The sequence below is a fragment of the Enhydra lutris genome, unplaced genomic scaffold (genome assembly GCF_002288905.1).
Source record: "Enhydra lutris kenyoni isolate GAN:26980312 unplaced genomic scaffold, ASM228890v2 scaffoldscaffold25, whole genome shotgun sequence".
NCBI classification, from domain to species: domain Eukaryota; kingdom Metazoa; phylum Chordata; class Mammalia; order Carnivora; family Mustelidae; genus Enhydra; species Enhydra lutris.
In genome coordinates this window covers 24,561,244-24,589,108 of record NW_019154109.1, presented here as the reverse complement: position 1 = coordinate 24,589,108, position 27,865 = coordinate 24,561,244, and the positions used below count along the sequence as shown (strand labels likewise).

General features: G+C 51.3%; 1 protein-coding gene across 2 annotated transcripts in view; it reads right to left on the bottom strand.

Annotated features, from left to right (window-relative positions):
- Positions 1 to 1,855: 1,855 nt before the first annotated feature.
- The window catches only part of LOC111151020 (retinoid X receptor gamma), a 40,945-nt gene continuing 14,935 nt past the window's right edge, over positions 1,856 to 27,865 (bottom strand). Inside the window, exons 2-10 of one of the 2 annotated variants that reach the window (XM_022508723.1) lie at positions 27,342 to 27,589; positions 18,974 to 19,118; positions 16,608 to 16,787; positions 10,816 to 10,976; positions 10,560 to 10,689; positions 9,365 to 9,497; positions 8,150 to 8,241; positions 6,847 to 6,952; positions 1,856 to 2,151 (exon numbers count right to left, since the gene is read on the bottom strand). In XM_022508723.1, the coding sequence (XP_022364431.1) occupies positions 2,004 to 2,151; positions 6,847 to 6,952; positions 8,150 to 8,241; positions 9,365 to 9,497; positions 10,560 to 10,689; positions 10,816 to 10,976; positions 16,608 to 16,787; positions 18,974 to 19,118; positions 27,342 to 27,589 (1,343 nt within the window). In that variant the 3' untranslated portion in view covers positions 1,856 to 2,003. The remainder of the gene's footprint in view (positions 2,152 to 6,846; positions 6,953 to 8,149; positions 8,242 to 9,364; positions 9,498 to 10,559; positions 10,690 to 10,815; positions 10,977 to 16,607; positions 16,788 to 18,973; positions 19,119 to 27,341; positions 27,590 to 27,865) is intronic. The other variant, XM_022508724.1, reaches the window with a different exon arrangement.

Sequence of the window (27,865 nt, the reverse complement as noted above, 5' to 3'; positions counted from 1 at the left end):
ATGGACAGATATTTCTCAGGCACAGAATATACCGTTCGCTGAGGAGACGGGTGCAAAAGTCTTGGAGTTGGGGGGACACTTGCTGCGTATGGGCAGTGACAGTGACTGAGTTCCATCTCCTACCCACCATGTCTGTCCTGGAACACGTCTCTGAGTTTCCAGCACCTTAATTTCTTCATCTTTAAAATGGAGATAACAATGGGTGCCTGGGTGGCTCAGTCAGTGAAGTGTCCGCCTTCAGCTCGGGTCATGATCCCAGGGTCCTGGGATCGAGCCCTGCGTTGGGCTCCTTGTTCGGCAGAGAGTCTGCTTCTCCCTCTCCCTCTCCTTGTGTACTCTCCCTTTCTCTCTAATAAATAAGTAAAATCCTTAAAAAATAAAAGTAAATAAATAAATAAAATGATAACAAAAGTTCTCTCGCCCACTTCTACCGGGCCAAAAGCTATCACAGATCTTCATGTGTCTTTATAAACTCTAAAGTGCTGCAAGACATACCATCGCTTCGTATCCCTTGATCCTCGTGCCTTGTACTGTTTTCAGCTGTAAGTTCTCCGAAGACAGAGAACTGTCTCCACATCTTTGGTAGAGGCCCACTGTGCCCGTGAAGAGCGACCTGACTGGACGGAGGAGAACTTACACCTTCCTACAAGAGTCAACCAAAGGCTGATTTTCTGGCTGGTGGCCCCAACGGGGAGGCTCCCAGCTCGCCGCAGGACTGTACTACTCGTGACAGGCTGCCATCTATGGGGGGATGAAACCGAAGGTACCAATCCCACCAAACATTTACTGAATGCCAGCTTCAGCCTGGGCACCCACAATACCCTTTAAGAAATTCCTTCCAGTCACATGGACACCAATTCAACAACACACATTTACTATGCATCTGCTGTGTTGCTGGCCCTAGATGAAGTTCTGGTAAGTAGGACTGCCATGGGCAGTTGTTCATGTTGTACACTGACGACCCTAGGGGGCATCATGTAAATCATAGTATAGATTTGCGTATCCATTAAGTTCTATTCCTGCAGCTGGCAGGATGGTGATTCGAAGAAGATGGGCTATCTACATAGTCTAACAGTGGTGTTAGACAGTCTCTGCCCTCAAGGCGCTCACTGTCCACCAGACAGTAGGGCTCTAGGACCACCAGGAAACCACAGGCTAGAAGCCAGGAGAGGTTTTCTCTTTCCATTTTAAGGACAGTCTATGCAGGGTCAGATAACGATGGAAAACAAATTAGGTATACTCTGGTCTTTTTTGCTAATGTTGCTGGTTAACAACGGAAAATTCTTTTCTTTTGTTACTACCTCCTACCAACTCCTGGGATCCAAGAATCTTCTTCCATCAAGAGAGCATCTTCTCTTGGCCTTTGGCTAAATTGCTCCCAAACAGAACAAGGTTGTCTGCACTCATTATCCTTAGGAGGAAGAAAACAAACTTAAAAAACCAAGCTGACTCTGAAAGACTGTGTTTCTTCCCAGTCTTGCCGGGGACGGGGGGTGGTGGAGCAGCTCTGAGCCAAGTGCGCTGTGCCCAGTTTAGACTCAGGGTGCCTGACCGTGGGATTTACTGTTTCAGGACCCCAGCCCCATTCCCCACCCAACAGCTTTCCTCCCCCCGCTAAGAACACTTCCCCAAAGCACAATAACACACCCCGTGCTCCAAGCAGTGCCAACATCATATATATTATTTTATTATTCGCTCGTTTGCTTTCCATGGCAAGTGAAAAAATAATTTAAACCAATTATATGTACAGAGGCTTGGTTCGTTTTTCCAGGAACTTCTAGAAAGATCCCCATCCCCTCAGACTGCCAAGAAGGGCTTCCTTGAACATCTGTACAAACTCCACCTATAAAAGTCGCACACGTAGAAAGGTTTCTTTATTGTAAGCATCACATTTTGGGAACAGCAAGGGGTCAGGGTGGGAAGCAGAGGAACGTGTGCAGGGTGGGGGTCCACACACACCTGCCCAGGGGTGGTCGTGGGTGGGGAGGCTGAGGCCGGGCCATTCAGGTGATCTGCAGCGGGGTCTCCAACATCTCCATGAGGAAGGTGTCGATGGGCGTGTCCCCGATGAGCTTGAAGAAGAACAGGTGCTCCAGGCATTTCAGGCCGATGGAGCGCAGGGCTGGGAGGCGGAGCAGCAGCTTGGCAAACCTGCAGGGAAGCCGAAGGGGCATCAGGAGCTGGGATCGGCCGCTCTGGGCAGCTGTCAACACCGCAGAGCTCATCAGCTCTCCAACCTGGGAGAGGACAGGGAGCCTGGAAGGGCCACTGAGGCAGCTGGACAAGCGCCAATCCTAGGAAGCATCAGCTCTTCCCTCCCCAGTGGGCCGTGCTGTGCTCACACCACACTCCCTGCACCACCGCAGGCCACCTCAGTTACCAACGCTTGTTACCGAAGTGCAAGCAGCTGTTACCAACACGCACGCTCGGCTTCTCGGGCTGTGCCTCCCTTTCAGTCAGGAGCAGGGGGCGATGCCCCTGAGGGGCCGTGGTCTGGGTGGGAGATGACACACACACGTGCACACACACTCACACATTCTCACATGTGTGCATGCGACACAACCCCACCACGTCACACACACACACCCATGCACGTGCCTGACACTCATCACACATATGCACGTGTGCACAATCACATGTACACACCCACATTCTCACATGGGTGCGAATACATGCACAGGAAGCCCCCCATTGTGACATATGCACACACCTATACAAACCTGCCTCGTATGTCACACTTATATACACGTGCACACCATCACACATACATACTCGCACATTCTCATACATGCTCCCATGCCTCACATGTGTGTACATGCACACACGTGCCTCCCCCACTGCTACACCTGGGTGCACATTCACACTCTTACACACCCTCAGACATACACACTAATGCATACGAATACACACCTATACACACTCACACATTCGCCTTCACTCTCAATACCCTCCTACGCATGTACACACGCACACAGGCTTGCCCGCACTCCTCCACACTCCTGTACAGTCAAGGACCTTGGCTGTGAGCTTCCCAGGGAAGGAGGCCAGCATATGAACAACGTGTCTCACATCTGCACCCCCTGCTGACGTCCCACAACCTGCCATGTTTCCCTTCCTGCTTCTGTGGGCCTTCTTCGTCTTTCAAACCCATTTGCCAATGAAGCTTTTTTTTTAATGGTATTAACAGCAACCGGAAATCGGGAAGTCATAACTTCCAATAAAAGGCCAAGAACCAAAACCGTATCAGCCACTCTGGCCTTAACTCAGAGGCTCTGGCTGGGCTGGGTCTTCACCGAGCATCACAACATGATTTTAAGAGTGAGTTTCAAGCTGGAATTTTAAGACTCCTTGAAAATATGTCTATTTCTATATTGATACGCCATGAAGGGTTAAGGAACAGAGGCAATTCAAGAAACATAAAACGGCACCACCTAAAAAGGTAGGCGTTCCTTCTTTCTGTGGAAAAGCTAACGGTCTACACCAAGGCCCACACAACCCTCCAGAAACTGTTGATGGTAAAGCCTCTGAGGGCATCTGCAGGGGGTCACCAAGCAGGAGGAGAGAGTTAGCTAGCGACACTGAGCTCCTGGTCCAGACTCGGCCACAGCAGAGTTTCATGGAATTAGGGGAAGGGAAGGACTTCTCTAGAAGCAAAGTACAAAGTTAGCCTGAACTGTGACTCCGAGAATATATTTAGATCTAAATATGTTTAGATTATATTATACATTCTAAGAATGCCAAAGTTTTATAATACGTAAAACACTAAATACAGAAGGATACTGCTGTCTTTGCCGACTGCTCCTGATTTAGGAGCTGAGAGCAGGACCGCGGAAATAAGCATGACCATGAAGAGACAGAGCCCTGGGGAGGTCTCCAAGTTCCTCATTCACCCGAGGGCAGCCGCAGCGGCCCCAGGGTGAGAAGATGTGCACCAGGCTCTCTGTCCTCCTAAATTTCCATCTCTGCTTCCAGGCTGGAGAGAGCAGAACTCAGCCCCTGCAAAGTGTACTTCTGAAGAGTGTCCACGGGGTGGCAGCACTCCACCACTGCGCGCTCTCCTCCACCCGGCCAGGCTCCTCAGCCACTACTTTCCGCAAAGCGGAGGTCACCAGCTGTCCGCACACTCACCCACCTGGTTGAGCCAAGCGATGTCCCTGGTGCACCTGCTCAGGCTCCGGGGTGGGGGTGGGGCGACCACCCTCTGTCCAGGTTGTGCTGGACGCGCCCAAGGGACATGCAGGGGCCCAGCCTCCACACTCCCGCCCTGCGCCCTGAGCTTCTGCCCTCGTCCAGCCAACAAGCGGGCAGTCCTGTTCCTAGGAGAACGGGCAAGTTCCCAAGTTCTCAATATGATATTCAGTAGAAACAACCTGAATGTTCCCCAGGACAAGAGCTAAATACACAAGGATACATCCACCCTGTGAAATAGTACAAAATCTCAGAAAAAGGATAATTTTGTACTTTTCAGTATCTGATAAAGCGCCCAAAATAGCTAAGAGAGGAAAACAATACACCAAACTGTATGATTTCCTCTCTGTAAACACACTTTTTTTTTTAAAGAAAAAAAAATTTTCTTAAGATTTTTTACTTATTTATGTGACAGAGAGAGACACAGCAAGAGAGGGAGCACAAGCAGGGGGACTGGGAGAAGGAGAAGCAGGCTTCCCTCCGAGCAGGGAGCCTGAGGCAGGGCTCGATCCCAGGACCCTGGGATCATGACATGAGCCAAAGGCAGACACTTAACGACTGAGCCCCCCAGGCACCCCTAAACACACACATCTACGTACACAACCACTGACACACAAGGATATGGGAAAAAATACCACCCCCCAATTTATGATTCATTTCATTACCTACTTTATTCTTAAACACTTCCCTTCTTTCCCACAAAACCATGTTCTGCTTTTATAATAAGGAAAAAGACTGGTTCAGGGTTTTGGGGTTTTGGGGGGGTTTTGTTTTTGTTTTTGTTTGTTTGTTTTTGAGATAAATAATGGGACCTAGAGCCAAGTCGGAGGAACGGGTGAGTATGAGCCTGCCTATTCCTAACATCTTACATGTAATATGTGCTCAACAAACATGCTTAGTGCTGCCTTCGAGCTAGGAGATGGGGTAGAAATCACCCACCACCACGGTTAGGAGCCCACCGGCCAGGGCCGAGCGGCTGCTGGCCACCAGCCCCGTCGGTTGGACAGAGCCGTGACCTCACCTGTTGCATATCTGAGGGCGACCGCCAGGTGTCCACCAAACCCACTCTCCCCTTCTTCCTTGGCATACAGCGGCATCTGGAGAATGCTCCGGAATCCTCTGTGACCCGCTGGGCCATGTGACTAAGTTCCAGCCGGCGGCAGTGAGTGAAGAGATGGGGGACCTTTCCGAGGCCGGTCTGCCCAGATAGCTTCACCTCTGTGTTCCTCCCACTCCCTCCCTCTCCCTCATCTGGACACCGAACACGATGTGGCTCTGGGACACAGTGGAGCCCCAAGAAGGAAGGAGTGGACCCCTGAGTCTTGATGCGGAAGAGAGCCAGCCCTCCAAACAGACTGCCCACCCGGGACTGGCACGTGAGCAAAAAGTACGTTTCTATCGTGTTCCACTCCTGACGTCTGGGAGGTCTGTTAGCCAGCCTGGGCTCCTGACCCCTCAAGGCCTGTGTGTGTGTGTCGTACTGAAGGCCTGAAACCCACCCACTTGGAGCTCAAGGAAAGAAACTCCAGTAAGAGCTGGAGCCCAGCTTCTGCACGACTGACACAGACTGGCTGAGGTCCAGAGAAAACAGCTTAAACGGAAATTAGGCTTCACAGAGGAATGCGAACGAGTGAGAACTCAAAGCATGTAATATTAATCCTAAAAACAAAATGAATGTCTTTAAGGCAGTTTCATCAGTCTCATTTTCGGATTTCGGCGAGATTTGAGGACCCCATTCTCTCTATTTCACTAGTTCGTGGAGCAGGAAACTTCTATTTAGCCGTGCTTTGGGGACAGCATTTAAGTTTTTTGTTCGTTTGTTTTTGTTTTGTTTTTAACGACTCAGAACACCTAAAAGGGTAGACCTTTTAGAAGACCCTTCGGGGATCTTCTGATCAATGTCCTCCTCTTTAGACAAGGAGCTCAGGGCCAGAGCCAACTGGAGGACCTTGCCAGAGGCTACACAGATGGCCTTGGGGACAGTGGCCACGTGTTCTGGCTGCCACGGTCAGTCTGGACCTTCTAGCACAGGCTTCCGTGAGGGCAGAGCAGAAAGCAGAGCGGTCAGCCGGGAAAGCACAACCTCTTTGAAGTCAGACAGACCTGAGTTCACATCCCAGCCCCCCTGCACACCAGCTCCGTGTTTGTGGGCAAGAGCCTCGGAGCCTTGTTAGAAACTGGAGATGATGGGACCCACATTCATCTGCCCATCTGCTTGTTCATTCGACACTGAAGGCTCTATACTGGGGCGCCTGGGTGGCTCCGTCATGATCCCAGGTTCATGGGAATCGAGCCCCGTGTCGAGCTCTCTGCTCAGTGGGGAGTCTGCTTCTCCCTCTCCTCCCCACTTGTACTCTTAGTCATTCCCTCTCTCTCTCTTTCTCTCCAATAAATAAATAAATAAAATCTTTAAAATAAACAAAATAAAGCTGTATACCATGGGCCCAGCCCTGTTTTAGGCTCTGGCTCTGGAGTGGGGAACGGCAAACAAGATCAGGTCTCTGGCTTCAGGGAGCCAGCGTTTTAGCAGCTTTGAGCCTGTTGTTAAGATTAAATAACATGTGCAGAACCTAGACGGTGCCTGCCGGGCGCTGCCATGTATTCGGGGCAGGAGAGAAGGACGGCTGCGGCCAGCAGATCCTTCCAGCACTCCCTCACCTGCCAGGTTGTTCCGGATACTTCTGCTTTGTGTAGGCCTCGAGGGTGGCATACACCTTCTCCCGCAGAGTCTCTACCTCTGAGGGGTTGGACAGCCCCTTGGCATCTGGAAAAGACGACTGATTTAGCCTCGGGCGACACACGGCAGGTGGACCCCTTCCACACGGGGCTGTCCTCACCCACTCAGTTACTCGAGACACACTGGGACAGGGAACAACAGTGAAAGAAACAAAGCTGCGGGCCCTTGGTGCCCAGTCTACCCAGTAGACTCTGGGAACAAAGGTGTAAAACCCTGTTAATAGCCAAAGGCATCCACCACTGAGTCCAAGGAAGGGAGTTTTATTTTATCCGATCATTCTAGAAACATTCACACACTTACTGAGTGCCTCCTATGAGCTGTGCATGGATGGAATGCTGAGATGGGGCACAAAAACGAGATCCACCCACGTGAGCACCCAGCCCCCTTCCCTACCCAACCCTTACTGACTCCCCACACGAGCTGACACCTGTCTCAGAGCCCGGGTGCCAGGTAGAGGCTGACCGCTCTCAAATACACATCTCCAGTCCCAACTTCTCTGAACCCCAGACGCAAGCAAGACCTTCCTGGCCAGCTACTCTTGGAGGCCTACTAGCCACCTGAGACTTGAACGCTCGAAGTCCTGAGTCCTTCCCGCCCGCCCCCCGCTTAAGAACCTCCTCTCAGCAAATAAAGCTCCATCTTTCTAATTACTTAGGAAGACAAAACAAAGCCCCCTGAGAATTACCTTCAACACTGCTCTTTGATGCACTGTCTCTAGTCCATGAGCAAATCCCATGGCTTTGCTTAAAACTATATGTGGAATCTGGGTGCCTGGGTGGCTCGGTTGGTTAAGCATCTACCTTCGTCTTGGGTCATGATCTCGAGTCCCGGGATCGAGTCCCACAGTGTGCTCCCTACTCAGCGGAGAGTCTAATTCTCCCTCTGCTTTTCAGCCTGCTTGTGCTCACTCTCTCAAATAAATAAATAGAATTTTTTAAAAACCGTATGCAGAATCTGACTACTTTTTACCACCTCCCTCACCATGACCCTAGGCAGCTCTCCTCTGTGGTCTCCCCCATCTGCCCGCCAAACAGGCACACTCCACACCCATCCGAGACACTTTCAAGATGGCACTAGGAGTAAAAACCATGAAGATCAGCTTTCTGCCCTCGCCAAAGACATGTTCCCATGCCCTGCCTTGTCTGTCTCAGCTGAACTAGAGGAGCGGAGGACAACAGAGCACGGAGGCCGAGCACGGAGGAGGGCGAACCCCTGCACAGTCACCTGGGTTAAACAGCACGATGGCTCGCAGGCACCCCAACTCTGACTTGTCCATCTGCATGTCTTTCATTTTGGAGACCAGCTCAGTCAGGACTCTGTTCACAGGAAACAATGAGAGGTGATGAGAAAACCATGAGTCCCAGGCCAAGGGCTGATCCAATGAATGCAGCCAAGGCCCCTTATGTGCCCACCCCAATTTCCAAATGACGCGTCGGGTACTAGGGGCTCGGAGGTGAATAGGATGCAGCCCCTGATCTCAAGGAGCTCACAGTTTCATTGAAAAAAACAGACGTGGAAGCAATAGGTAGCAACACCAAGCCAACAACGGCCAAGAGTCAAATCCAAGGGAACACCCAGGGGACAGCAGGGGGATGGCTGGACACTCTGGCGGGTAGGGCTGGGAAGGCAGCCTAGATGATTTAGGAATGCAAGAGGCAAAGCAGGACGAGGATGTGGCGTGTCTGGAGGAAGATGGCAGCGGGCAGACTCCAGAGACAGGGTAGGAATCTCCAGGGACCACGAAGAGGGCTGAGCCGGCCAAAAACCATACTGGTCTCTGCGTGGAACGTGCAGGGGGAAAGGACAGGGAGGGAGTAGAGACCTCTTGCATGGACGGGCACGTGACCTGGAAGATCACTCTTCAGGGAAGTGGAAAGGAGCCACAGGGCCCTGGCACTGGACAGAGAGGCTGTTCCAACCCTAGCCTCCTCTTTACCAGCTCTCCGTCCCTTTGTCCCAAGTCACTCACCCCCACTCATGTCACTCATGTCTTTAAATCACATGCCTTCATTTTCCTTCCACACCACTTAAGGCAGAGCATCCAGGCAGAGGCTGCTGCTGCCTGGCCGAGGTGGGTCTGCTCCTGCTCAGACCTTCCCCAGAGACCCTGCCACAGGGTCGGGCAAAAACCTCAGCTCATCTCTCCTGCCTCCCAATCGGATCCTGGCTGCGCGTGCCCATCCCGGCCCCCTAGGATCAGCAGTTCAGCCTCCCCGCTGACCGGCTCCCCCCCATCGCCCTTCAAACCTTCTTCAATACACCAGCCACGTCCCCTAGGGTCTGCTCTTGTGTGTTTCACAGTCTCTCCGCTTTGCCCCGCGCTGCTGTGTGGGTGGTCCGTCCTGCACACCAGAGCTACCCCCAGGCCCACACACTCACGCACACACTCATGCACACACACGTGCGCGCACACGAGCACTGGAGGCAGAGGACAGCCACCTGTCAAAGATGGAGCCGACTCCGGCGCTGTGGGCACTGCTCCGGTGGACGTGCAAACCAGTGGCCAGGAGGATGCCATCCTGCACCGAGACGGAGCGGTGGGAGAAGGAGGCAATCAGCAGCTCGTTCCACCCTGCGTGGGGAAGAAAGAGGCCTTGAGGGAAAACTGACCCCATTCGTGCTTCACTGATGATCACTCGAGGCCTGTACTGTGACCCGCGTGGAACAGAAGCAGCATCAGAAACGCGCGGGGGCTAAAAGCCAGCTCGGGACCACTCAGCTAATTAGTGAAGAAACAGGGTAAGACTGGGGGTCCCCTGACTCAGGGCCCTGCACTTCCCCCACCACCTCCCCAGTACAGCTCAGAATGGCAGCTTGAGGATAAGGACTCTCTTTCCGCCCCCGATCAACACATATAGGCTGAACATTGAGCAGGTAATCGTCAGCATGTTAGCTGCCAGGGTGGGTAAGGGAGACCTCGAAGCCTCTGCCCCCAGGACCCGACAGGCCGGCTGGATCACCTTAGTGTCTGGTGGCACCCAGCGAGCACGGAGCTTTCAGTCAACGCTCAGAGACTGCGCATTATCTAACGGGGATGAGATGAGGGTCTGGCTCCCAAGGCTCAGCTGGTCTTCATGAAACCTCCCTGTTGGTCCGATGGCCAAGGGGGGGGGGTGTGAATGGGCCACATGCCCAACGTCCCAGAAATGGAAGCCAAGACATGATGCGGCACACAGAACCTTAGCAGAGGAAGGGATCCTGGATAAATGAACTTGAGCGGGCACTCTCCGGTGTCTTTCCTCGCCTCTGTGAAATGGGAATCCCTCTAGCTCCTACAGTATAGTAATAAGGGGGCACTGCTTTGGACCACCCTTGATGAAATGGACTTAGCTGTCTCGGAAAATTAAATCCAAATTATAAAACCATGGCAAAATTTGCATAGAAGAAGAGCCCCACCCTCCATTAACAATGTTTCATTTGGGAAAAAAGTTCTGGAGGAGGGGCCACTCAGATGTAAGCGCCTGTAATTAATACAAAAAGAGTAACTGAGTAGGGTTATCCTGTTACCAGCCTGGCACAAGGCTCAGATGGGTCGCAGCTTCCTCCGCTGACTTGACTTCAGATCCCAAGGGTAATTTCAAAATGGCAGCCCAAGTGATGGTCCCAAGAAAAAACAAACCTCGATGTCCTTTACCTGCCCGGAGCAGAATGACCTGGTCCTCCAAGGTGAGGTCGGAGAAGTGGGGGATGCGCTTGGCCCATTCAACAAGGGTGAAAAGCTGCTTATCAGCAGCATGGCATATGTTGGTGACAGGGTCATTCGTCTTAAAAAAAAGAAACAAAAACACCAAAGTACTGTGAGGGGCAGGTTCCGGGACTCCAGTGCACCCCTTTCCCATCTCCAGCCCTGCCAAACACTGGGAGGTGGACGGAGCCCTAAGACCGCATACCGAGTTCTCCATGTTCATATCACCATAGGATTCTGTCTTTGGTTCAACAGCAAGTTCAGCTTCTAGAATCCTCTCCACAGGCATGTCTTCATGGCCACCACTGGCACATTCTGCCTCACTCTCAGCACGCTCCCGACTCCTCTGCCTTTCTTCTTGCACAGCTGGCACACAGAAAGACACGCAGATGTCACCACGTGCCCAGGACAGCCACGGGAAAGTGAGTTACCTACCAGAGCTCCCACTGCCCTGTCTGTAACACAGGCGTCATCCTGGCGCTGGGTCAGAGCTGTCATGATGTTGACAGATGGAACAAAGCAAGCCCAGTGGCCTGCCTATGCAGGTGTACACCTGTGCGTTTAGCTTGTAGCCTTCCCCGTTCATTATGGTGACCAGTCTAAGAAGTTTGCGTTTCAAATTTTCATAACCTTGATCCTGCTCTTTTAATGAGCTACTTCCTCCTCCGTCTCTCAAGGAGCGTCCCTGCATTTCACCTCTAGCTGCTCCCTCTAAAACTGTGGGCCTGCGATGGTTAAGCAGCGAGTGCATTACTTCGCGAATTCCCTCTGTCAGATTCTATGCATCAGGCTTGGCATTCACGTCCCATTAGCTCTGCCCCTAATGCACCGACCTGAACACAACATCACCTGATCCAACTTGTCAGGGGAGATCTTTGGGGAGCCATGACGGGATTTAGTAAGTGAAAAGGTGGAGGAATGTCACCTAGATGACATTTCAGAGTCAGTGGCTGATTTGGGGGGGGGGGGAGGACACAGGCAGAAGCGCAGACTGGAATGATCTCTGCTGCCCCACACTTAGGGTTTTCACCAAAGTGCATCCTAACCCTCAGAACCCTAATGGTCTGTACACAAGGATGGCAGGCAGACCCCCTTCCCAATTCTGTCCTCTCTGTTGACAAATATTCTGTTGGGTGAGTTCCCTTCATCTATAAAGCTGTGGTTTCCATCTTCCTAGTCCTAGCATCAAGGAGCAAAATTCAGTATTGGTATACTTTTTTTTTTTTAATCCCAAGAATCAAGAAAATTATCCTCTAAGTGAGTGGTTCACCAGGATCTCGCGGGGACAGTGAGACACAGAGGCTGCAGAATGAACCGGAACCAGACGCTGGGCGTCCAGTTTGTCACACAAGGGATGTCAGAGACGGCCACAGTGGGTCAGAGAAGGGTATGACCGCAAAAGCACCACTCACACTTCAGTCTCCAGTAGATACCCTTGAAGACGCCTCAAGATGAGAATGATATTCAGGGGCTGGGACAGAGGGATGGGGGGTAGGAAGGAAAGAGTAGAGGGAGACGTGGCATAAAGAGAATAAAGCTGGGCGGCGACAAAAAGAAGAAACAGAAGGGAGAGAGAATAAAGAGAAATTAGAAAAGAGGAGAACAAAAGTCATGTACTTTGGAGCCCAAGAAGTTTTTTTCAAAATGGGCTCTACCACTTCCTAGCTAAAGGATATCAGACATATGACAGCCCACTCAGCCTCAGTTTCCCTAACGTAAAGGGGGGATTACCATACTTGAGTGAGGCTGTTTGGGGAAGATTAAATGAAATAATTATAAAAAGTTCCCAAGCACCTGGGTGGCTCAGTCGGTTGGGGGTCTGCCTTTGGCTTAGGTCACAATCCCAGCATCCTGGGATCGAGCCCCACATCGGGTTCCCTGCTCAGCGGGAAGCCTGCTTCTCCCTCTCCCACTGCCCCTGCTTGTGTTCCGTCTTTCGCTGTGTCTTTAATAAATAAATAATATCTTTTTTTTTTAAAGTTCCCAAAAAGGTAGTTTTCCCTTCCCTTTGTCTCTGTTTGTGCTCTTGGGACTTCTGTCTGGTCCTCCTCCATCTCCCCTTTCCACCTCTTCCTCCCTCTCCTCATTTCTCCTCCTCCCTCCTCCTTCCTTCTGGTCCACTCGGTTAGCCTTCGTTCACGGACAGCACACAGATGCTACCATATGTAGTTTTATTTGTCAGCTGAACTGACTGGTTAAAGTTGAGTGCTTCTTGTATTAATCGTTTTAACATAGGTGAGCAGGCTTCTATTTGTCTTGATTTTAAAAGATGGGGAAGAGCAAACTAAGTTAAGTTTCCTTTATGGTCCTCAACTGGTTTCTTTTTACAGATCTGTAACATGGAAGGGGAATAACCTTCAACCTTCAACAAAACAACCTGGGCTTCCGGGAATTCGACTCTAATTCCAATCGTGCCATTAATCGCGTTATTCTTTGCTGGTCCCCTCTCCTCTTTGTGCCATAAATCTTACTGCCACAGCAGAGGAGTCATATGTCTGTTGCTGGGGAAATCTTCTATGTGGCAGACATTCTGAGCTACCCTACTATACGCGTTTGGGATATATCCGGGGGACACTCGGTGATCTAAAATAGCACCAAACTCGGGGGGCCCCTGGGTGGCTCAGTCAGTGAAACATCTGCCTTCAGCTTGGGTCATGCTCTCGGGGTCCTGGGATCGAGCCCCGTGTTGGGCTCCCTGCTCGGCAGGGAGTCTGCTTCTCCCTCTCCCGTACTCGTGTGCGCTCTCTCTATAAATTAACAAAACCTTCAAATAAATAAATAAATAAATAAAATTATACCAAACTTCTGCCTTCTAACAGAATTTTAGTCTTAGCCCAACATACATTTATTGCACATTAACTCTAATAGCCAAAATTTATGGAGTATGCACAACACTTTGCACAGATTACACTTCGCTCAATCCCCCAATAACCCTCTCAAGTACTAGGAGCCACAGAGCAGTTACGTAACCTGCCAGAGGTCCCAGAGCTAAGAAAAGATGGAGCCAACGCGTGGACGCGGGCGACAGCCTTCTGAGCCCACCCCTCAGCCGTTTGTACCTGTTCCCAGTTCTGGGCCGGTTGTACTAATGACGACCACACAGGGCTCGAGAGGGATGTCAAACGCTACCCACGAACTGCCTCAGAAACAGCCCATTACCTAACTATCCGAACTCTAGTATGTGACCAGAAATCACGGAAGTAGACTTCCCCATGACCCCTGAGGGTTATCTGGAGCCTGGAAGCCAGACGGTCCCAGTCCTGTATCAGCTCGGCCATTAGACTGCTCAGGAAGCTTAGTCAGGTCCCAAGGCTCTCAGGACCTTCGTTTCTGTCAGGAAACAAATGTGTTACATCGGAGAATAGCAAATGTCCACACCGGCTTCACCACTATGTACCCTGAAAAGGCAGTGGGTCATGGGCCCTGGCTCCCAGCAGACACCTTCGGAGCCCATCCCACGTCCCTCCCTTTCTCTCTAGTCAACTCTCCAGAAACTCTCCATTCAACAGTTCCTCTCCGTTGACTGTTCCAGAGTCTTGTTATTCTTGTCCTCAAGGCAGTGTCCACCCTGAGCTCCCGATTCTGTAAATCGAGGTCAGAAATGAGAGCGGTGAAGGAAAGTGCCCAGCAGCCTCGGAAAGTGGCCCTTCCTCCACTCAGACCCGGGGTCCATTCGCTCCTCTGCCCCCTCTAGGTCAGGGTGAATAGCACCGATTCCTTTCGAACTTCTCCAAGAGCCCTTTTACCCTCTGAATTTTTTTTTTAAAGATTTTATTTATTTATTTGTCAGAGAGAGTGAGCACAGGCAGACAAAGAGGCAGGCAGAGACAGAGGGAGAACCAGGCTCCCTGCAGAGCAAGGAGCCCGATGCGGGACTCGATCCCAGGACGCTGGGATCATGACCTGAGCCGAAGACAGCTGCTTAACCAGTTGAGCCACCCAGGCGTCCCACCCTCTGAATTTTTACTACTCAACTGTTCATCACTCCCATTTCTCCACATTCTTTTCAAAGAGGCAGAAGCCAAAACTAGACAGGGCTCCATCAAAGAATCAGAACAATGCCGGCTTTACAGGAAGGACTGCCCAGGCCCTTAGAATTCACATGCTCCAGTCTGACTGACTTTTTCTTTCGTGAAAGAGCCACACTTCCTGCCCTTTGCCCGCCAACCACTCTGACTGAAACGGAGCTGAGGGCAGCCGGGCTTGAGTTTTGAGAGACAGCTCGTGAGCAGCAGACGCGGCCGTTCCTCTGAGGGACGCCTTTCACCTGTCTTTAGTTCCATCTCATCCGCAGAAGGAAAATGGTTGTTTTTCCAAGTCATCCTGAATTTACCTCATCTGTCCTGAGAGACAAAAATGGCCCCCTACAGCCATCATGCTCTTGCTGATGGGAGACATTCTTTGGCGTCTTAAATTTTACGTGTGACCATCATGGCGGCAGAAGCCCCACGGAGCAGCAGTTCTATCTTGGTGAAGAGGAGACAGTCTCCACCAGCTGATTTTTCACCTCACATGTTCCGACCGGTAAGAGCATTGATTCCTTGACAGCCAGAATGACACGAGCATGAAGCAAGCCCTCAGTTAACACTCGCTGCAGGAGGGAATGAGTTCTCTCAGGAGCTCCTGCATGACTAAAACTTCTGATTCCGATATTCAGTTTAAACCACTCACCCATTCATTCAGCAATTACGTATGAAATGCCTACCTGTGCTAGTCATGGGTGACAAAGCGGGCGGGGGGGAAAACTTGCCTTGGTGAAGACAGAGATAAACAAAATAAGTATGTTAGATACGGTGACACACGCTGTGGAAAAGAGACTAGGAAGAACCCAGGGTGGCTGATGCAATTCTAGACGGCATAGACAAGCAAGGCTTTACCCAGAAGCTGACAAGTGAGCAACGGTCTGAAGGAAGAGAAGAAGGGAGCCTTGCAGGCACCTGGCAAGAGGGTGCTGCCGGCAGAGAGACAGTAAGCGCAAAGCTCCTGGAGGCCCAGCAGAGACCAGCAAGGCTGGACCAGAGAGACCTTGGAAAACTCCCCTCACCAGCCCACACCGGTTTCCTCAGCTGCGGAACAGTGAGCGCTAGTAAACTACTCTGAAGGGCCACCTCCATCTACCTCAGACATGCTAAGAAGGTCCATTTTTGCTTCTTGGTAGCATTATCTCCTCAGAGACACTCCGAGAACCTTTTCTTCATTGATCCCTTCAGTCAGCCTCCCCTTCTCAGAGAAAAGAAGTTGCTGGAGAATGAGGAGTCACCTGGGGCTGACTACATGCCTTGCCCCCATTTCCTGGAGAGAGGCGGGACTTCCTCACTCTGCAATCTCGTAAGAGGCACCATTCACTGTGTCCTTGCTTGAGTTCACGAGTTAATTAACTGCCCGATTCGATTTGTGATATTTAACAGAAAGACCTTTTGATTTTCTAAATGAACGGAAAGCACTTTCAGGTTTTTTATTCCCTGCTCTACAACAACCAACGAACCCACGTTGTAAACTGAGAGATATAACGTCCTAAAACTGTACACCGACGGTCTCTCTGAATGCGAAGGCGATGTCCGATTACTGGTAAAGCCAATAATCCCCCCACGTCCATGGAATGCACCAACCTCAGAAGAGCTGTAGCTGCCCAAGGTTACACAAGCCCACAGAGATGACTCAAACCAGTCAACCTTTCCGTGAGGATTAGAGGCGAGGAGCCTGCTCTGCCCAGAAAGGCCTCGAAGGATCCGAATGACCCATGTGTGGGGTCCAGGACCGGGACGACAGCTCTGAGACTTGCTGCCCATCTGAGAGGAGCCCGGGAGAGTGTCCAGCCTGCGGACCCCCACCTGAACTCCTGGAGAGGAAGGCTGAGCATGGAGGAGGAAGGCGCTCCTGCTCTCTCTGCTCTGGGGGACCCGCTGCTTCAGGCGGGGGACTTGACCGCAGGCCTCGGGAGATCAGGAGGGTACTACCATGGTTTATACCTGTCTCCCCGCGGGGGCAGGGTCTCACCTTCCCTCTTCATGCCCATCACCAGGCACTTCTGGTAGCGGCAGTACTGACACCGGTTCCTCTGGCGCTTGTCAATGAGACAGTCTTTATTATCGCGACACGTGTACATGAGGTCTTTCCTTATGGTTCTCTTGAAAAACCCTTTGCAGCCTTCGCAACTGTACACGCCGTAGTGCTTCCCTGCTCACAAGAAGAAAAAGTTAACCGGGCAGAGACTGTCCTCGTGTTCATTTGGACCTTTCCTTGACAAAAGCCCCCTCGGCTCTTCCCCAGGGACCCCTGCCCACCACCTGGGCCCCAGGACGGACAGCAAAGAGCAGCCAGCGAAGAAGGCAGGCTGGACCACAGGGACCAGACGAAGGCAGAGTAAAGAGGCCCCTGCTCGTGTCTCCCATCCAGAATCGCCAGTTCCAGAGAGAACACTGTCAGAAAAGTCCTGACCCAAGATTTTGTTTACATTTATTTTATTAAGGCAACTCTTGTGTTTAGTTAAGCGAAATGTTCTGTCTCCATCCAAGACATTAGTATATGCAATAAATAAAAATATTTATGCTTGTTATGTAGTATCTAGCAGGGAAAAAAAAAAAGCCCTCAACTTCACTAGTATTTCCCCATAATTGAGGCCCAAGGACATGGGAGCCCCACTGAGGAGTACTGTCTTCCACCACAGACTAGGAACAGGAACCTGGATTATGGATTTTCTAGATGCTCTTGCTGTTGGAGAAATAAATTGGTATATGATCTTCAGAGCATAAAAGGACATGTAGTCTTATGACTGAAATATCTGATGGAAGGCAGTTTTGCTTGATCTAGAATATTCTGTTACATGTTTCATTGCCTTGATTATGTGTTCCACACAGTTTCCAATGACCCCAGCCACGGGTGGCTCCTTTGTGGCAGGAGAGCCACCACGTGCACCCGACAGGGGCACCAAGAACCAGTCACAACCCTCCTTCTAAGCAGCCCTTCTCAGATCTACACGCCAGACGGCTGTGCTCAATTGATTTGAATGTGGAAAAACAGAAGGAAGCAGATCATTCAAACTCTATATACCCCCAGTTCTTCAGTGTAACCTGTGATGTTGTTTAGCTGTGGACCCGACGTTGCTTTCTACTTCCGTTGTACTCAGGCTGATGGAAAAGTGAACGTGAAGACGTCCTTGAGAACCAGTCGAGACACGCATTTGCATCCCAGGAGCTGAGGTGTCAGAGGAAGCTGCCCTCAGATAAAATGGGGGCCTGAGATGGCCTGCCTGCTGAAGCCAGTCGGGGCTCAATCAGTGGCCCATACCAACCCACTGAACGCATAGCAATAATAAATATGGGATTTTATCTTAGGCGGAAAAATCCTAATGCTCTCAGCTCTGAAGTATTTGTCTCTGAGAAACATGGTACCTGCATGTCATTCCCATGACTCTCCCGTATTTGAGTGAAATTCCCAGACTTTCAAAGAAGCCATAGCAGAGGAAACCCTGCTGGGGTGTGACTGGCCTTCTGTTGCTATGGCAACGGCCAAACCCGCACCATTTGGCAACCACGTTTTGAGAACAAGTGAACAAGTCAGCCACACTGCGAAGTCAGTTCCAGGCCCCAGGAAACTTTCGATGGAGAGAATTTTGCAGTGGCTTTGGTGACAACAGGAAGATGAGGAATCCTCAGTCCACCACCATGGACAGCCACAGGAAAGAGCCTTCCCCATCTTCTCATTCATCGAAACAGAGATTCTCATGTCCTCAAAATTGGCGGGGTTGCGGGGTGAGGGAGAGGGCGGAGAAGAAGTCACGAAAGAAATCATTTGGGCAAAAATGGAAGAGAATCAGAGAGGATGAAATCTATGAAAACACAATTATTTCTACCCATGAAATCATGTGAAAAACCTAGAATGTTGTAGAAAGAAATATGCTAAAAGAGTAAAGTCTTTAGCTTCACTAGGAACATTACAGATAATGTTTTTAGTTTTCTTTTGTACTTTTCTAGTTCTTCCTACATTGGGACATTTCCTACCCTGGGACAATATTTTTAGAATTAGAAAAAAATCATTTTTTTTTAAATTAAAGAGATGACTAATTATAACAGCTTCACTATGCCACATAAACGGTATACAACACAGTAACTCCAGAGAGGTGTTTCTGAAATGCTTCCTATAAATCCAATCCTTAAAAATGAACTCATACTTTAACTTCATACAGATTTCAGGCTATGAATCCAGTGCCAGAAATTTACAGCCTGGGCCCCATGCTGGACCATCCTCAAAGGCCCTTTTTCTTCCACTGGGTACAAAGTAGCCAGGTAAGCAGTGGAACAGGCGCCGTCTTGAGACCCTCACTGGATGGGACCCCCAAGAGTGGCATCTGCTTCTACACGTACCTGAGGATCTATCCCCACAGATGGCACAGATGTGTTTCACCAGAGATCCGGGGCTGGTTGATGGGTAGTTCATGTTTCCAATCCCAGGAAGCCCTGGTAAGGGTTTGATGTCCTCTGAAATGCTGACGCTGTTGACCACATTTAGCTGTAAGGGAAAAAAATACAATAAAACACGGAGACAGAACAGACCCAATGCCTGAGACAGAAAGCAACGAGGGTATCCTTGCAGAAAAAAAACAAAATCTATTTCAAGAAGTAGTTCGTAAGTACAGAGAATCCGAAACTGCCTGTTGGGGGGATATGAATGTAAGGGAGAAAAAAAGTGACACGGAGGAACTAAATCATTTGTAACACCAACACCTAAGTTGAACATCACAACACATGATCAGAATTGTTATTTTTTACTCATTTTACCCATGTGTTTCTTAAGAGCTGGAAATCCACCCTGGACACACTTAAGACCCACTTAGGACAAGTCAACTATGTGTTTTAGATTTTGTTATAACGGCAGACTGTCTATTCAACAGTGCTCCAAGAGGAGCTACAGCTCTTAGGCAAAAGACTTAGACTCCAAGAGAGCCAAGCAAAAATAAAAGGCAAATCCATTCACTAAGTCAATCAACAGACACTGGCTGAGTGCTTACCCTGCAGGGACTATGCCAGGCTCTGGGGTACAAAAGTGAGGTCTAAAAATTCACACTCGTAAGGAGTTCACAGTAAAATGGAAGAGAAGGTCATCTCAACAAGCCCACAAAGGATGCTAAACCGAATGTCCAAATCATTGCAGTAGCACCAAAACTGGGTAGAAAGCCCCAGATCATGGTGTTGAACTTGACCATAAGGAACAGGCCATCTTCCAATGAAACTGGAAAATTCGTACAGCCAGGGACTATCTGCTTTGTCTTCCCCATACCCGACATGGTCCTGGCACACGGTAGGGAGTTGGTGTGCCCAAAAGGCTTAAGCAATGAACGTGTGTTTCCCTGTCCTCAGCCCTGTCCCAAGTTCATATTGGGTCCTCACCCCCACCACCTTCATGCCTTCCAGTGCTCGGGGAGATTACCGAGAGCCACAGCTGAGTGCTCTGTATTCATCAAATCGTTAATACACATGACAGAATCAACCACTTAGCAGAAACTGTGAGTGTTCATGAGCACAGCCCAACCTTCTAGGCACTGTGAAGGGAGACCGAAAACCTAGATCTTTCCTCAAAAATGCACACTCTCATTGAAGAGTGGGGACAGGCACAAAAAATAGGAACACTTACAAGTAAATTCCCAGGTGGTGCCGAGTACACATGTGTTTGTGTCCAGCAGAGGCACCTGGTAACTATCGGGGAAATGAAGCAAGTTTCCACTGACTTCTGTATGGTCTACGTGAATTTTGAATCATACTATCTCCCCAAAGTGACAGCAATTCTCAAACTAAACCAACGGTAGGATTTGTTTCTCTATTCAAGGCCTTTGGGACAGCAGGAATAATCAATAAAACATAAAACACAATACAGCCTGAGTTACGTTCCTTCTAAATTTACAGCTATTCAATTCACTAAGCAAATACTTACTGAGCACAGGAGGTGGGGGCAGAGGCTCGGGTCAAGGGCAATAAGGGATGCAGAAACACAAGACAGCCCACAGCTCCTTGCTTTGAAGTCCAAGTCATCAGGAATTTTTAAAAATTTGTACGAAGGATGCAAACACACATGGGATGGGAGACTTCTCTCTCTCTTCCTCTCCCCCACCTTTTGCACAGGGCTAAGACAAGGTATCTAGAACTTGTACCCAGTATTTTGCTTTGTTTTGGTGTCACACCGTGGTTCTCAGCCCTAGATGTATACCTGGGAGCTTTAGAGGAAAAAACAAAATAAAAAGAAAAGCAGATACCAGGGCTCCACACCCAGAAATTCTGAGTCAATGGCTCTGAGGGTCATTGGTACCGCTGTTCCTCTAGGTTTGCCAGGAAATGTTAATATGAAGTCAGGGCTAAGATTCACCAGTTTGGCAGGAAAAACATCAATCACTTTGTTGTCCCATGAAGCCGGACCGACTCCAGGTGTGCCCTTAACAGCCCCGGGACTTCAAAGAAGTTACTTATCTTCATCCATCCCAGTTTCTTTATCTGGAAAATGAGCCCAGTAAGACCGAGTCCACAGAGTCACTGGGAGGATTCCGTGACGTAACGCCGGAAAATCCCCATCACAGCGCCCGGCACCCTGGAGGGTTTCTGTGAGTTCCAGCTCCTACCATTCCAATAAGATCCAGTTCATCGAGACGAGACTTTTGAGTGTTTCTTACCAGTCGACATTCTACTCTGTGCTAGGAATTCTGCAGTAAATGAGCCCACATCCACCAAAGGGGTTAAATGATTCCATTTCATGGTGCGGGGGTAGGGGTCGGAAAACTAATGTTGTCATGATACTATCTAGGTTATCATTACTTCGGATGTGGGACATAGTTAGACGTTTACTGCTTTTTAAGAACTAGGTTGAGGGGGTTTCTGTTGGTGTAGATTCTAGGTGACAACTTTTCTGGAGCATGACAGTGAAACAGCTGTCACCCCTTAGATGCACCCATGAAATGTCAACATTTTAGGTCAGATGACCCCAGAGAAAGAACCCTCTGGCTGACCAAGGCTCTATACTCAAAGCCTCAGATGGACCAGAAAGGATATGGGAATAAGGAGGAGGCCACCACCATCTGAGGCTCAAGAGGCCATCACTCTCCTTCCCCTCCCACTGCCCTGACCTGTGGGACCAGCCTCACCCCCTGCAGCCTCCAGAGGTCAGAGACAGCAAGTACTGTTAATGCTACTGTTAGCACTACCCTCTACAGAAGGCTTGCTTGGCGCTCACAACAACCCTATGAGGTCATTCTAGTTTCCAGATGAGAAAACTGGGCCAGAGAGCAGTTGGTTTATTCGAGTGTTCATTCAGAAATACTACAGGGATGCAGAAAGGAGGACAGTGGCAGCCCCTGCCTCAAGGGGACGGGCCGCTGATGAGACTGAGAGTCAGCTGGGATTGCTTAGGAAGGAAAGGCCCCCAACTGACATCAGGGAAGACTTCCTAAAGAAGGCGGCATCTGAGCTAGGACGCCGGCAGCCTTCAAAAGCGGGTAAGACTCCCGGGGGCCAGTGATGGGCTGGTGATTGGCCAAAGGCCCTGAGAGCAAAGGCCCCTGAGGGAAGCCCGGGGTCTCCCGTGGCATGTGGATGGGTGGGAGGCGAGGACTGGGGGATGGGCTGTGACAGAGCCCGAGGCTTGCCTGGCTAAGGAGAGTGGATTTAATCTTGAGAAGCAATTAAAAGCAGCCACTGGAGGGTTTGCACCGAGGACCACTGCTCCTGAAACTCTGCCTCAGGGAAGGAAATGAGACAGCAGCTCCAGGAAAGCCTGGAGGAGGGAGACACTGGGGCTGTCGCTCTGCCCAGTCGCAGGTTAGGGGCCTGCCCAAGCCAGAGCCCAGGCTAGGAGCTCATTCCTCCTTTACCGCAAGACCTGTCAGAGCCCCTGCCCTAGCGGTGGTGAGGTGAGGAGCTCCCTCTCTCCCAGGTGGGAGCCGGCAGCCCCCTCCACCCCTTCTCCTTATGGGTCAGGGGCATACTCCCTTCTTCACTGGCCTCTGTGCCCGCTCGGGGTTCATGTGGGCTCCGCGCGAAGGTAGATGGGATGGGAGGCAGCCAGCGGAGGGCAAAGCCATTAGCCGCCTGGCCCACTCTCCCCCCCGGCTGCCTCGTTCCATTAGAAGCGGCTCTGCCGGAGCGAGCACTTTCAGAGCAGGGGTTCACCAGGCGGCTGGCTGCTCCCTGAGAACAGGGCGAAACACACTTGAGTGGTCCAGCTTCCATTTGCAGCCTCTCAGCCAGGGGCCAAATGCTTCCCGGATGCCCTAGAGCCATCATGGAACATCAGGTCCCGCATTTCGGAGCTGCTCTCAGCCAGAATCATTCCACTGAACGCAGATACGCGGCGGGCCTGCCCGGCCCCAAGCACGCCCTCCTTTTCCAGGGACCGGACTCTGCAGAGTGGGGCTCCTTTAACCCACTGAGTGTCTTTGTCGTGAGGAGTAGAGAGCTTGGACTTCCTGACCGGGGAGAGAGGGGCCCTGGGTTCCGGGGGACACCTGCGCTTCCTCACCATGTGATCTTGACCAGGTCACTTAACCAGGTCCCTGCTTCAGAGACTCGGTTTCCTCGTCTACAGACTCGATCCGTGGTTTTTCCAACTCAGAGTGTGCGTGTGGCTGGGCAGTGGGCAGGGCGAACAAGAAGGCTTCTCATCTCCTGCCCCAAGTTCACCCAACCTGCTTGTATGTGACACACACAACAGCCTTCCAAGCGTGCTTTCTCTTGGAGAAAAGACTTTACAGCTTAACTTCTTTAATTCACTATAGAAGATGATTCTTAAGGTCTTTTCCAGATCTAACAGTTGCAATTTTTATTACTTAAGTATTCTCTATAAAAATCTGCAAGGATAGTAATTCAGTTATCGATCACTACCAGGGCAGGAATTATCAGGGACAGAACCCAGGTCAGGCAGTTGGGTTCAGGTGGGGGCATTCCAAGGACATGCAGGGCTTGCTTCCAAGTCCAGACAACAGGCAGCACACTCACACACACACACACACAGACACACACACACACACACTCACATGCACACACACATACACGCATACACACACAGAGTCAGGAAAATGGGGCCTAGATCCTTTTGTCTGAAAGCCCCATAAATATCTTCCCAACGATATATTCGGTGTTTCTGGAAATTGCTCCCTCCACTTAGATACTCCCCAGAGCAGAGAATGAGTCTTATAACTTTTTTTTTTTTAATCTCCAGTGCCTGTTTCAATGAATGCTTATGGTAATGAACTTCTGTGGAACCTCTCAGCAAGGCTGCGCCAGAATCAACAATCACACGGGGGTACAGTATAAATCACTGAAGTGCGTAATAGCACCTAGGTGTAAAAATAATCATATCACCACCTTACTGCCGTAGAGTGCTTAAGAAGTGATTTTTCAAATCCAGAGCTCCCTTAATATTCATAACTATCCCTGTAGAGTAACCAGGGAAAAGCATGTTACCCCAAAATAGAGAAAAGGGAACTGAGATCCATGTAAGCCTCAGTGGTTTGCAAAAGGTTACACAGTCCCCGCCCCCGCAGTACCGGATTCAGTACTCTTTACTCCTCGAGAATGAAAATCCAACAAGAGCAAAAATGAGTGAAGCTCCAACAGCAGAAGGACAGAGCAGGGAACGGGAGATGCAGCTGCTGCTCCCACACCACAGCTCCCCCGCTCCCCTCATCCCCAACCTGTACTTACCCTAGACCCGGCTCACTACAGGAGCATGCTTCCTGCACGAGTCCCCCTCAGACCCGTCCAGGGCGAGGAAGACAAGATGCACAGAGACCTTCTATCCGGGCGGTTCAGAGTCCAGCTCACTGCAGCTAACAGATACGAGGTGCCCTGTGCCGGCCGCTTAACTGGGCAGAATGTTTCCGCTCGGGGGTTCCAGAGCCCGAGCCCACGACACCGCTCAGTGTCCGGGGCTGCTGAGCTTCCCCAGAGCTTGGCAAGCTTAATATAGCTCCCGGAGTGAAACTTGGCCTCGGCCTCTGCACACAGCCCAGTTGGCCAGGACCACAGCTCTCAGCTGACCTTTCAACCCCAATCCCTCTGTACAGACATATGGTCCAGGAATAGCGGCCCTGCCACTCGCTCGGCTAGGAAGCTGAATTTATTGGTTAGGTTTGGCTCAATCAGACCGGAGCATGGTTGCTAAAAGCAGCCTTGAAGGATGGTGTCTTGCCCACTCCCCACCCACAACCCCGTCACTGTCTGTCACCTCACCCTGTCTTATTGCTTCATAGATACAATGAGTGCCGCTTGCAACCATCTTGCTCTTTCCTTTGCTGTTCGTCCGGCTTGCCTGCTACGGGTCACCGCTGTGAAGCAAAGACCTCGGCCACCTTATTCAGCGCTCATCCCCAGAACGCAGGACAGCGGCAAGGACCGCCAGATACACAGTAGGTCTTCCTAAATAGTTGAATGAGTGGACGGGCGCGCCCTGCCAAGAGTTTACTTTCAGCCCAGAACTTCCAACGTTTCCTTCTGTCCCCAGCCCGCTGGCTAGGACCTGCCTTCCCGCAGTCCATTCCCACGAAAGAAACAAACAATATCTCACATCCTCAAGGGTACCCATCACCAGCTCTGCTCATGACAGCAGGTGAGAGTGGCTTAAATACCGAGTGGCCATCCCCGCGACCGACTGGTCCCCACACCTCTGAGTGGTCACACACGCTCATGGAACAGGCATGGGGGACATTCAGAGCTGCCTTATTTCTGCTCCCTTCCCTTGCGCCCTCGCGCCTACACACGCTGCCTTGCAACTCACCTGCGTGATGTGCCACGCCCCCTTGAGGCTCCTCAGGCGCACTAACTCGTCATCTTTTGATCCTTGGCAGCCAGCGGAAGATCTGGGGGTCACGGACTGAGTCAGCACACACCACGGCAGCAGGGTGAGTGCAGCGACATGCACACAGAGTGGGGGTCAGGACGCTGGGGCCAGAACCCTGGCTCTGCTGCTGACTGGCTGTTTGCGGGGGGGGGGGGGGGGGCGTCACTTGAGCTCACTGGGCTCTGCTACTTCACTCGTGGGATGAGAACAATGTAGACAGAATTAGTGGCTCTCCGGTGGGCTTTCGCCAGCTCCACAAGGGCTAAAATACGATTTGGGGGAGAAATGTATACTCTGAAGAAGATCCTACGGGTGAAACCATCAGATTATAAACTGGGGCTAAAAGGCCTAGCCACATGTGACCCATTTGCTTGTCAAATCTTGACATCTGAATGGCTTCAAGGGAAGGGGGCAACTCCCTGGAGACCCCACCAGCCCAGCTGACAGATGTCCGCCCCACTCACGCAACTCTGTTGCCTGCCTGGCCCCAGCTCCCGCAATCCCACACTCAGTGACCACCCCAAGGTCTTCTCAGATGCTCGGATCCCCCAGTCGATAGATTTCTGAGTCCGTTAACGCCCTCTAAAGTTCTGTGACTGCACATGGCTTTGCTTCCAGACCCTGCACCCAGGAAGCCTCTTAAAAGGGATGGTCTAAGGGTGGTCTCAGAAGTTCTCCCTGTATTAGGAAGAAATACTGGCATGACGGGATTCCTGGCTCTTCTCCAAAACCATAAATTCCGAGGAAGCCTCAGAACCTACCAATTCCACGGTTGGAGCAGGACAGTGCCACCCAAAAGTGAGATGCCCGTAAGTAAGAGAGGGGACGCAGGAGATGGGGTTATTGTTGCTAATTCTTCACTTCCTCTCCGCTGTGTCTCCGTAGTACTTCCCGCTGAAACAGGCACCGCCTAGTTCCCTGCCCTGGCAGTGTTGGGGTGAGCCACACAGTTCGCTTAGGCCCATGGGACACTGGTGGGCACAAGCGAGCAGAGGCTTCACTGGACCCTGCTGCTCTGGTTTTCATTTTGCACTCGCAAGACCCCACGAGAAAAGCATGCCCCACAGCTGTCGCTCCTTTACTCTGGGACCGAGGAGCAGACCTGCACCGAGTCTGCAGACTCGCCCAGCCCCCCGCCACCATCTGAAGCAGAGCCATCCCAGCCAACATACATTTGCAAGTGAGTGGGAAAAAAAATGTGTGTTTTTGTAAACCATGATAATTTGAAGATTGTTACACAGCATCATCATGGCAAGAGCTGACCACCACAGGAAAGGAAGGTGGACGACCTCGCTGCGACGTTGCTGGCAGGAAGTGGTAATCAGCCACCCTCGGGGTCCCCAGCGCAGCGAGGACATGCAGCCCACGCACACACACCTCCTCCCCTCTGTTGCAGCAGAAACACAAGGAATTCGGGGAGGTTTCCTTCCTGAGTTTCCAGTCTTTTCCTCCATCTCAGGGACAACGGGCCATCTTCTAGATCTGTCCATGTGCCATACCTGCCCAGTCCCCCTCTCAGGGACCAGCTCCTGGAGAGCAGAGATGGCATTCTGATCATTTCCGCTTCCCTATCGCCCTCAGCATGTAGTGGAGCCGCAGTCACTTCACAGACTTGATAAACACTCATTATTGAATTGAGAAGAACAGAGAGGGGTCTGTCCCCAGAATGACAAACGGCCCTCAGAAACGAGGAAATCACTGCCAGGGCTAAACCATTAAACCACAGGGGAGGCCTCTGGGCCACAGCCTCCTGGCCCATGAGGCATGGTCGACACACTCCGTGAAGGCCCTGCAGGAGACACGACCCGCCAGCAAGCAACCTCGGAGCCCTGACGAGCCAGGGCTCAGCTCAGCAGCAGCCGGGGACAACCTGTGTGAGTCACCGGGAAGTCCCGCGAGAGGACGGGCACCTACCTGGGAGCTGGGCGGGGCGACCAGATTGATTCCTGGAGGCGCGGGCAGTGCACCGGAGGGTGGGCCCATGGCAGACGTGATGACTCGATATGGAGAACCCAGGGCATTGAGCGGGGGCCCCACTGCACTCAGAGTCCGTGGGGCACTCACTGGGGTGTCCGTGTAGCTGGGGTGGCTGTCCATCGGCTTCCCTGTGGACAAGGCTGCCGATGGGCTCATGGACGTGGAGCCGGAGTGGCCGGGGGAGCCTGTAAGGAGAAGAGCATAGATGAGAGGAGACTGGGGGGCACAGAGATGACCCCTTGTGGACAGAGGCCCCCTGCTTGTGTCCTGTAGCTCTCCTCTCCTCCCAACCACACTGCATATCTGTGACCCCAAGCTGCTGACACCCCCACTGAGCTGCTAGATTAAAGGCACGGGAAGAACCCGCTCTCCAACAGAACACGCATCCATGTTTTAGTTCTCTGATGCCCGCCTGGAACCCACCTCGGACTGGGTCACATCAACACCCAAGGCCACAAGCG